Source organism: Gymnoscopelus braueri, assembly GCF_963280865.1.
Source record: "Gymnoscopelus braueri genome assembly, chromosome: 2".
Taxonomy (NCBI): domain Eukaryota; kingdom Metazoa; phylum Chordata; class Actinopteri; order Myctophiformes; family Myctophidae; genus Gymnoscopelus; species Gymnoscopelus braueri.
Genome location: NC_137604.1, coordinates 6987856 through 6999064, shown reverse-complemented (window position 1 = coordinate 6999064; position 11209 = coordinate 6987856). Strand labels below are relative to the sequence as shown.

General features: G+C 40.2%; 2 protein-coding genes across 2 annotated transcripts in view; both read left to right on the top strand.

Annotated features, from left to right (window-relative positions):
- Positions 1-4340: 4340 nt before the first annotated feature.
- Positions 4341-11209, top strand: part of LOC308093703 (E3 ubiquitin-protein ligase pellino homolog 1-like) — a gene marked incomplete at both ends in the record, with an annotated part of 70964 nt that continues 64095 nt past the window's right edge. The window contains 2 exons of the mRNA XM_080440030.1: positions 4341-4402; positions 6347-6464. Of these exons, the coding sequence (XP_080296156.1) occupies positions 4341-4402; positions 6347-6464 (180 nt within the window). The remainder of the gene's footprint in view (positions 4403-6346; positions 6465-11209) is intronic.
- Positions 6475-10221, top strand: LOC308104865 (E3 ubiquitin-protein ligase pellino homolog 1-like; the record flags this gene model as incomplete). The annotated part of the gene is made up of 6 exons (XM_080455443.1): positions 6475-6501; positions 7006-7104; positions 7647-7820; positions 8186-8365; positions 9261-9512; positions 9943-10221. The coding sequence occupies 6 exons, from the start codon at positions 6475-6477 to the stop codon at positions 10219-10221; spliced, it is 1011 nt and encodes a 336-aa protein (XP_080311569.1).

Here is an 11209-nt window from a genome sequence, read left to right as displayed (position 1 = left end):
TTTTTTTACTTCAAAAAGCTCTCTAACTTCTATTTTGAGGCACGGAATTTACTTATAAGATATCGTTTGGATAGAATTTAGTTGTTTAACTTCATATATGTGGTCAATTAATCATGACAAAGCCTATTTAAAAAAAAAAAATTAGAGAACCGGTAGGGGCGGGCAGTGACACCATTGTACCCGAAAAAGGCAACCCATTTTGGGTATGGCTGTCTCAAAAGTCCCGTCGCGTCACATTAAGACTGGTGAACTGCTGATTGGCTGAAGGGGAAAAATTATCATTGGCTGAAGGGGTTGTCAGTCAACGGTATTACTCCCGCCCAACTCCAGCACAGCCAATATTGCAGACAGGCGGATCATGCCAGACTCACTCCTGAAATGAAATGGAATTGAGATTTCCGGAGGGAGGGTTTACCAGGCTAGATTATCTCACCCATCACTGTATTTTATATGATAAAGTGGGTTGGCCATCTCTCGCAGTTCGTAGAGAGCAACATTGTATTTTATGTATTTATAAGGCCTTGTGTGCAGCAACTTCCTTTATACCTATCCTCGCTTTTGGAACCAAAGGTTACTGGTCACTCAACACATGTATTATGCTCCACACAAATGGAACAAACTTCAGGACTCTCTGAAACTGGTGCGATTGGTCTCAATATAGACATTCAGGGTGCTTCTTGAGGACACACTACATAGTGACTGCACCTGTTTCATGTAACACTGTTTATTGTCTCTTTCGGCCTGGCGAGAGAGTATGTTTTCACCCCTGTCCGTCCGTCCGTGTGTCCGTGTGTGTGTGTCCGTCCTGTCTGTGTGTTAGCAGCTAATCTCCGGCACCGTTGGCCCGGTCGCTCCGAAACTGTGCACACACACTCCCTGGATGCCAATTCAGAACCTCTGCCACAATTTTTTCACATGGGCCTGTTATAGCGCCACCAGGAGGCCGATTTGTGCAAAACCCATTTTTTTACATTACTCCTACAGATTTTATCCAAACGTGATACAAATCGGTACACAGTATCTCTATAGTCATGTGATCAACACGAATCTGTCCGATTTCCCATATTCCATCCTCATTGCCTATGGTTGGCTTCCAAAGTTTGCAGGATTGGTCCGTTTTGAACAAAAAGCCTCAAACTATGCACACAGCTTGCGATTTCCGTGAATTTTCACACGCACATTCCCACTAGGCCGAGGAAGAAATGCCACCCTTTTCACATTGGCCTGTTATAGCGCCACCAGCAGGTCTAATTTAGCAAAACAAATGTTTGGAACAAAATGCCTCAAATCATGAATGCAGTGTCTGATTGCCGTGAAAGACCTGACAATAAATGGCACCCTTTTCATATTGGCCTATTATAGCGCCACCAGGAGGCCAGAATAACGTACCTGACCTGGCGGAGACCTGTGCTCCGAGGAGCACTTTTTCTAGTTTTCATCTGATTTTTAAATCTCTGTGTTGTTATCCATGTCCTCACTGTATTGTCTGATTCACCGCCTTTTGCGATTATTTTAATGTTGTTTTATGCTTCTGCTTTTCTTTTTTGCGTTATTGTTAAATTAGTTGTTACATTGTAATGTGATTCAAATGTTTGTTATCAGGGCGTCCTTGAAAAAGAGAGCTTGCTCTCAATGGGTTTCTCTGAATAAATAAAGGAAAAAGAAAAAGATATCCATTTTTTAAACATTGTTTTGTTCCGTTGCTGTCATGGCTGTGCCTCTGTTGTAGCGCTACATGATTATGACAAAACTTATAATCACTATGGGTCCATATTGAGATCAGTTATTTCGAACGTATATTTATTTATTCTGTAAAATTATTTATTTACTATTCTGTAGTAATAAAAGACAATATGTCCCAAAACATTAGCATGCCATACAGTTGAATTATTGTAAATTAAATGAATATTAATTAAAAACAATGTAAACAAATATTGAATAGCCTAACACAAGGCAATATAATGTCTGCAGTTGCATTATTGCACGTACTGTAGCCAAAATGCATTACTAATATTAGGCCTGCCATTCCTTCCTTCCAAGTCACTTTCAGCGCACGCACGCACGCACGCACACACACACGAACACACACAAACACACCCGCACACAAACACACCCGCACACACAGAGAGGCCTGAAGTTCTCCTCATTCATTAGAAGGACAATATCAGTCAGATCGGGCTCCCAAGAGAAGAGTGCTCATAAAATGAGGTAGACGTTGAGCTACTGTACCAAGACATCAGAGACACATTCTTTCCACAGATTACAATCACCCAAGGACAGTTTGAAAACATGCGTGCCAATCGCGTAGTTCTATGCGAACCTAAATAATTGCGCAGCGTGCCAGTCGCGTAGATCTACGCGAAGTGGTCTTTTTTTTTCTTTCTTTTTTGCAGTGACACATTTCATTCTAGGCCTCCCTCGCAGTGACACATTTCATTGTAGCACACCGGAAACGGAAATGAATGTCAATCGAAGATTTTCGTTCCCATCCGCCGCCGCTCTAAAGCTTCCGCTAATCCGCCATTATCTCGGTGTTGTTTTTCTCCGCGCTGTTTAATAGAAACTACTGCAAAATGGAATGTCGCCGATTGAACATTTCTTCACTGGGCCACTCACACAGCTACCCTGTGTGTCTACAAACAGTTTAACGCGCGATCATAAGGTATTTAGCGAGGTCTGTGATGACGTGAAAAAAACAAAAAAACAACAATAAATCGCTGGCACTGGTGAGTAGATAGCCTACATTATGATATTAAACTCTGGCATGGAATGTGTTAATCACAAAAAAAATCTATGTGCAACAATGTGCAAACACAGCATCAAGGTGTGTGAGCTGTTGTGACAGGAGAAGGATGTGTAATGGAATACTGTACATGTGTATTTCTGCAATGTCTGCACTGATTGATCTTGATATATAGAAACATGTAATACAAACAGAGCAACTATACCGTTATATACATTGTGAAAACTTTGCTGCTATTCGTCCCAAAGGTTTATACAAAGTGAACCCTAACCCTAACCCATTGATAAATGTATGCCATTTGTTTCAAATGTTTTTCCTAAGCTAACTTTTCCTAGATGTTAACTTTTTTTTTAAAGCAAATACAATTTGTCTGGCTTTGTAAGATTCTGTAAGTTGCAATGTAACACAGCTCTGTTTACGCATTTCTCTATTCCTATTTAATTGTACCTATGTTTTATTTTTATTTTTTATAGTTTTGTTTCACTTTTGCTTTGACAATATAAACATGTGTTCTCATGCCCCTTTGAATTGAATTGAATTGAATTGAATTGAATAGATTTGCATTGAGAGAGAGAACCCTTTGATCAAGCTGATTGTCAGAGAACTGTAAATGACTGAATCAGCTGAACAGGTTTTTGATCAGGCTGTTAGTGTATATCAAAGAACTGTAAATGATTGAATCAGAGATAAAGAGAGAGCAGTACATATAAATACTAAATAGCACATCATGAACCTCAGTTCAGACATTGAGGCTTGAGGACTTGACCGAACAGAGGAGCTGTTATAATTACTACAAAACTTCCTATTGAGAAGCTATTAGTTTATTTTAAGCCGTTGTTGGATATCCTACTAAAGATAAGTCAAGTAAGTAAGGTGAATTGTCTTTTCCTTTTGTCATTTAAGTGATTGTTTTCTTTAAGATACAGTACTTTTACTTGTAACTTGTTAATTTTGCTAATTTTACTATAAAGTTTAAAAAAAAAACGACTTAAAAGTACTTCCACTGAATTCCACATGCAACATTGATTAGCTTGTTTAGTCTGCCTCCAATTTTTGGTTCATATACTTCATTCCATTTGTTCTATGTTTGTGGGGGTGAATTCCAGCAAGATATGAATGCTTAATGCTGAATAATTGTGGTATGTAATTTAAAATGTTGTATTAATTAAGTAACAACCATCAATAACAACAACTGCAATATTATCTAAAGTTGGGTTTTACCTCGACCTACTTCAGATTTTTTTTTTAAGTGACACTTGTATTAACCACTTTAAATGTGGTGTCCCTATTTTGGGTAGGCCTATGTCATTGTAGAGAGGGACATTTTCAAACATTGAAAAAATGTCCAAAATGTTCAAAGATATTTAGATTAACAAGCTCACAAGTGTCGGAATGTGAAACGTTGATTGGCTATTTCCGCTATTCACCGTACACTAAAGTATATACAGGACTTAAGTGGTTAAAGGGAGAATGTCTCATTTTAGAATGAAACCTCACATGTGTTTTTCTTGTGATGTCTGCAGGTTAAGTGAGACGTAAAGGACAGCAACAACCACTAGACTTTGAGCCCTGCACAAACCCTGCCCTCCCCCCAAAGATGTCCTCCTCACCGGCCTCCATCAAAGGCCCAGTCAAATATGGGGAGCTCATTGTCCTGGGGTATGATGAAACATACATTTATTAATACTAGACCATACCCGGTGAAGGGCGCAGGTGAAAGTAGTTGCAAACTTGGGGTTATTGCACGTCCTGTTGCGCGGTTCCCCCCCCCCCTGTGCGTCCCGTCGTGGCGCCCCCCGCCTCCTCCACCCCGCGGGTCCCGTCGCGGTCACCCCGATGTCGTCGTGTCTGTGAAGTGGTTGTGTTGTGCTGTTGGTGTGCAGCGGTGAACGGAACGCAGTGAATGGAATGTGGCTCGGTGTTGCCATGTTCGCCTATTGTAAGCGGTTTAGGGGCAATATTGGTGGTAGTGTGTTTTTGGCGTTGGTTGTGAAAGTGCAGGTGGGTGTGGGGACGCGTTGTGAGCTTGTAGATCGGCTCTTTTCCAAGAGGCAATGTATATGTGTGAAGGCGCTTCGTTTGGCCTTCTTTTCATAGACCTTGTTGCTTGTAGGGCCGCAGGCGAAAGTACAGACCTTGCTGCTTGTTTCTCGCGCGAAACCCGCGAAACCTGGCAACGTTATCTCCCATTGTTTGACACACAATGGCTAATAAAAAGCTGAGATTTGATGAAATTGAGAAACGGGCTTCGCAGTTAAGTTCAGATGGTAATGGGCAATGGCTGTGTGCAAAATCAGTTCAAGTGCTCCAGCCAGTGAGGAGAAACGGGCACACAGTTTTGCTTACCAAGACACCATGGCCACAGAGGTTTGTCAAATTATAGGAGGATTCATTGAATAGGCTCTATGCACAGCAGCCATATTGGAAAGAAAAAAAGAAAACAAAAAGATAATACAAAATAAATAAGAAAATAATAACTTCCTAATGAAGCCATCGAGATTGTCATTTCGTAAGTTGTCGGCTTCAAATTAATTACAAGTTAACACGCATGCACACACACACACACACACAAAGCAAGTTCATTGAAGAAACGCAGTAATTATGTTTTCCATTGACGGTGTTGGTTTTACATGCATTGCTGTCAGGCAGAAATCATCCTTGTTTACAGCTTTTTTTGTTGTAAATGAATGCCCTGTTGTCGTACAAAAGTAGAGACAATAGCTGATCTACAAGCTCATAAGGTGTCGCAATGTGATGCATTGTGAGCTTGTTGATGTTGCTGTTTTTGCTATTTTGTAAAATGTTTGAAAGGGAAAATGTATTGACAAGAGCTTGTGACTAAATAATAACTAAAGGTTATGTTTCACATTTACTGAAAAATAATGGTTTTGGAGTTGGACATATGAGGTTGCCACCCGAAAGTGACAATATTGTAGTTTGAATAGGAATTGTGTAGTGTAGAGACATATAGCTAGGTCAAGGGCAAGAGGCTGAGTTCTGAATGAACTTGTTTGGTTTACCAGCCACCATGGTGGGTAAAACAACAGTGAACTCTGCTTGTGTTTACTGCCAGCTCTGGTGTGCAAAAAAAATATCTCCTTGAATTTACATACAAGAAATGGCATCTCTGTTGTCACTTTGTGATTCTGCCTAAAGCTTGTAGATCAGCTATTTTTTTGATGAAGAGATTTGGTGTGGAGGGAAATACTAGTGGACCTAATATAGAGCCCTGTGGGACCCCGGTTAACTAGTGGTTAAAAGTGTGCAGAATCATATCAAAGAAGAAGTGTGAAAATAAAAAAAGGGGGATTTGTGGAACTGTTGGCAGACGTAGCCACACAAGCCAAACACAAAGGATCATCATTTATGACTATTTTATTTCTCCATGTTCAGAGTGATATGTCATAAAAGTAAAAGACAGAATGTTACACAAAGCATGAACTTGTGAGTAAAGCATTTCTATAAAAATAATAGAAAAGTTAATATTACTGCACTGTCCACGCATTACTTGCCTTTCTAAAGATCTGAACAGAAATTAAGCTTGTGGCAAGCTTGCTTTATTAACCACAGTGTTGCCACCACTGTTTCATCTTCTCTTCACAGGTACAATGGACTCCTGTCCAACGGGGACGAGGCCAGGACGAAAAGCCCCTTCGCTTTGTACAAGAGACCCAAGGCCAACGGTGTGAAACCAAGCACTGTACACATGGGCGATCCACAGGTACGATCAGATGTGGGACTTAAGTAGCAATACCACAGTGTACACAATACTTCTTTAAAAGTAAAAGTCCTTATAAGCATCACAATAATACTTATAGTATCAAAATGCAGAATGACCATCTCATAATGTTATTGGACAATAATTATTGTTATTCATTATTGTAATAATTATAATAAATAATTTAAAACCCTGTTTTAAACTTCAGATATTCAAAAATCTCACAAGCTCCTTGAAGCTTATAGATAGATCACCATTTTCCAAGAATTTTGATTATTTCTGATTACGAATTTGATTATTATAATAGTATCAAAAATGTAAATACTCCATTTAAGTAAAAGTACCAATTTTTTTTTTACTAGAACTCGAATAACTGTATGTGGTCACTTTAAAGCAAGTAATCCAGTACTTCAACGTACAAATTTGACAGAGCAAGTAATATTTGACCTGTCCTGGAGTATCTATGCTTTGACTCAAGTACTGAGGTAGAGTGCTTTATCCAGAACTGGTGGTTTCTAACAGTGAACTTCTCTGTATTCCATAGGCTATCAGCGAGGACCAGGACCAGTTCTGCAGCATATACAACCACGTCACCACAGTCGTGGTGGAATACGCTCCTGATAATTCTAAGGACCTGTTTCAGGTTTGTAAGATCCATAATGCATACATTATGTTTTGCCAAAGGGCCCCCAAATAATTGCCAAAACACTAACATTGTAACCAATAAATATATATTTTTCCTTTTTACTGATGTATACTTGGTGTCAATCTTGTGCTTTATTTGTCTTATTTGTTTTTGTCTCTGTTTTGTGTTTGTGTTTTGTATTTCGTGTTGTCTCTGTAGTCGACATGATTACATCACTGTGGTGCCCACATTAAAAAAATAAAGTATAAAAAAAAATATATATATATACAAATACATTTGGACTTAAAGTACTTACGTTAGTTATTCTGATAGTTATAGAGGGTTTGATCAATAAGAGGGCCCTCCTTGAATTTCCAGCTCTTTAGTAAACAGAAAAAAACATTTTCACCAAAGAAGGAGCTGACAAAATTGAAGCTGATGAATGGTCTGTTTGGGGTTCTCTCTCCTGATTGGGGGATAAGGGGGGTTCAGTGTCTTGTTAGGTGTATGTAAACGAGCTTTGAGAAATGTGAAACCCCTTGTGTGTTTGTCTATAACAGATTGGGCGATCCACGGAGAGTACCATTGACTTTGTGGTGACGGACACAGTGCCCATGTCGGTTAAGGACACCATCTCGCGCTTCGCCTGCCGCATCATCTGCCACAGGAGCTCGCCCTACGCCGCACGCATTTACGGCGGCGCCTTCGACTCCTCTAAGAACATCTTCCTGGGTGTAGGTTATGAAATGAAATGTTTTACACAATTGTGTCTGTGTGACTGTGCAGGGCGTTGCTGAAAAAGAGCACTCATGCTCAGCATACCTACCCTGGGTAAATAAAGATGAAAAAAAAAAAGAAAACAGGGATTCATTACTTGTTTGATTAATTGATTAATCTATTATGAACGAAAGTTTGGTACTTTTACTTAGAAGTATAAGTATTTTGATGCCGATACTAACTCAAGTAACATTTTGAATACATGACTATTATTCATAGTTTATATTATATTTATTATTTATTATTTTGTGGTATTGCTGCTTTTACTTAAGTAACAATCCATACTTTGTATAACAACTAAACTGCCTTCCTCCCCCTGCAGGAGAAGGCAGTTATATGGGAGACAGGTGAGGATGGACAGAGGGACGGACTGACCACCAACGGCGTGCTGGTGATGCACCCGCTCCATGGCTTCACTCAGGACTCCAAGCCCGGCCTGTGGAGGGAGATCTCGGTGTGCGGCGACACCTACACCCTCCGGGAGCAACGGCAGGGGAAGAAGGTGAGGACTATATACAGTACTAGATTTTCAAATCCAGCCCTATATTGCGCTGACCAGTGCAATGGTCATTGAGTTATGGCCATTTGAAGTGTTAAACACTGCTGTAGTGCCCCATATGTGTGCAACTTTGGTTTTTCGGTGTGACTATTTTCATGGCAGGCCCCTGAACAGCGTTTCAGCCAAGTTTGGTGTGGATCGGTGCAACGGTGCGCCTGGCAGGACCGGATGTTACATTTGTGACTGCGGTCCACAGGCCAACCAACCTCTAGGCAATTTTATACATACACACATACATACATACATACATACATACATACATACATACATACATACATGCATACATACATACATACATACATACATACATACATACATACATACATACATACATACATACATACATACATACATGTATGTTCACAACAAACAGTGTACACACAGTACATATTTAGCATAATTTTTTAGACCGTTTGCCAGGTGGCTATGAGGAGGTCCAAGAGACCCTTATTACATCTTCTGTATGTATATTAGATATTTGTATGTTGCTTTAATTTAAACGCTATACTTTTTACTATTTACCTATACTATTTACCGGGGTCCCCCAGGGGTATATACTTGGTCACTTCCATTTTTCCCTCTACACCAAATCCTTTGGCCTATATTCCTCGAATGTTCGCCTATTATGTGTGTTTTGCCATTTTAGTTATATTGTATTTCTCTGCTATCCCTTCCCCGAAACACATTTGCACAAGAACTCAAAGGACCACAACATGGAAATACGAATCTCAGCTTCTTTTGTTTTGTTTTATCCTTTTGACAAATTGTGTACACATCTATGTTCATCATGTATATGAATTCTTGTCAACAAATCCCATCTTTTCAGGTTTCCGTCCAGGTGCACAATGAGTCTCAGGAACTGGTGGACGGCTCGCTGATCTACCTGTGTGGTGTGACCCTCATGTGGCGCACGGCCGAGGGCCTGGCGCGCATGCCCACCATCGAACACCTGGAGGTCCTGTGCCAGGAGCCTTCTGCCGGGAACTCGGTGGGCTTCAACGTCATACAAGAAACACAGGCGCTGGACGCGAAGCAGCCCTGGGCCTACCTCCAGTGTGGTCATGTCCTCGACAGAGAGGCTGAGGTGAAAGTTAGGCCTGTGGCAATTATTACATAATTACAAATTATTTGAGATAATCACAATTGTTTAGCGTAATTGTAATTGTAAATACTTTCCATTTATCCATATGAATTCATCTTTTGATACATTTTGAAAATATGCTATCTAAAGGCTCAGACATGTTATGAGTAGTTAAGATATTTTCCCAGATGTATTTCTTGTATGCAATTATAAAATACAGTACATAGTACATTATTCATCTTGACTATTGACTGTCATTGACAGGCATTTCTTTCCATATTGTAGTTATAGGCTTTGTACGTTATTAGTCATATCTGCCTTGTGCAACTTTTGTTTACAAAGCCAAAAAAGTGATTTTATTTGTGTTTAAATGTTCTCGCAATTATTTGAATGACTACTAATCATCAGCTATAATGTCATGTTGGTGATAACCCTCTAGGTGGAAGCGGAGGTTCAGGAGCGCAAGTGTCCCAAGTGCCGGGTGCGGGGCCCCTACGTGCCTCTGCAGCTGGGCTGCGAGAAGAGATTTTACCTGGACGCCGCACCCCTCACCCACGCGTTCGTCCCCTGTGGCCATGTGTGTTCAGAGAAGACCGCCACCTTCTGGAGTCAGATGGCACTGCCTCATGAGACAGACAGCTTTCACGCCGACTGTCCCTTCTGTGTCCAGCAGCTGACAGGAGACGACGGCTACATCAGACTGATTTTTCCGGCGTGAAGAAGCAGGGCTCCGCGCCCCCCCCCCCCCCCCCCCCCCCCATTTACAAAACGCTCCCGGGGGGCACCGAACCGTGCTCCGCACAGCAACCCCCCCGCCCCGGGGGGGGGGGGACACCAAACCGGGTCCAAGCACCGGGCACCACGAAGGGTTAATCCGCCCCTGACTGAGGGTACCACGATCTCTCTTTGAAGCTTATTTTTTCTTTTCTTTTTTTAAGCTTTTTGATTTTCATACCTTGAATAGGCCTACTTTCAAAGAATTAGAGCAATGTGTTCTACTTTTTCTCTAAACAAATCTGTTGACTTTCTTCAACAGTTATGTTAGGTGTTTGAATGAAACAATATTGTTGTGACTGTAAACATATAGGATTTATGTTTGTGTGGTAATGTTTGTATTTTTTTTTCTTTTTTAAATACAATAAAAAGCTTATCGAAGATATGAATGACCTCTTCTGTTGCCCTTAACCCTTCCATTTTGTTAGGGTCATTTTTGACCCGTTTTCAAGTTTAAATAGGTAAAAAGTACGCTTTATACATTTCTTTATTGGAACAAGGCTTCATGATAAACCACAGAAACAGCTATTTCAATGCAAAAAAAATCATGTTAGTTAATTCTGATGGTGTCTATAAAAAAAGAGAGTCAGATATGACCCGGCAGAGAAGTGTGGCTCAATTCCCCCCAAATTGTCAATATTCAATGTGTACATGTTTGAGAGTGAGAGAAACTTTGCTGTAAGGAGTAAAATAAAGTTTGGGTTTATGAAAAATAAATGACTTTTTACCTTATATGGTATATGGGTCAATTTTGACCCTTAACACCACAGATGTAACATTTTTTTTTTATATTAACAATTTTTAAAGTAAAAAAAAAACACTAAAGCAAGTATTTATCTTTTTTGGAAGTGTTTTCTAACATTAGTCTATAGCTAGATAACATCATTATCCATTGTCTTCATTATAGGAAATGTAATGAGTGAATTCTACCA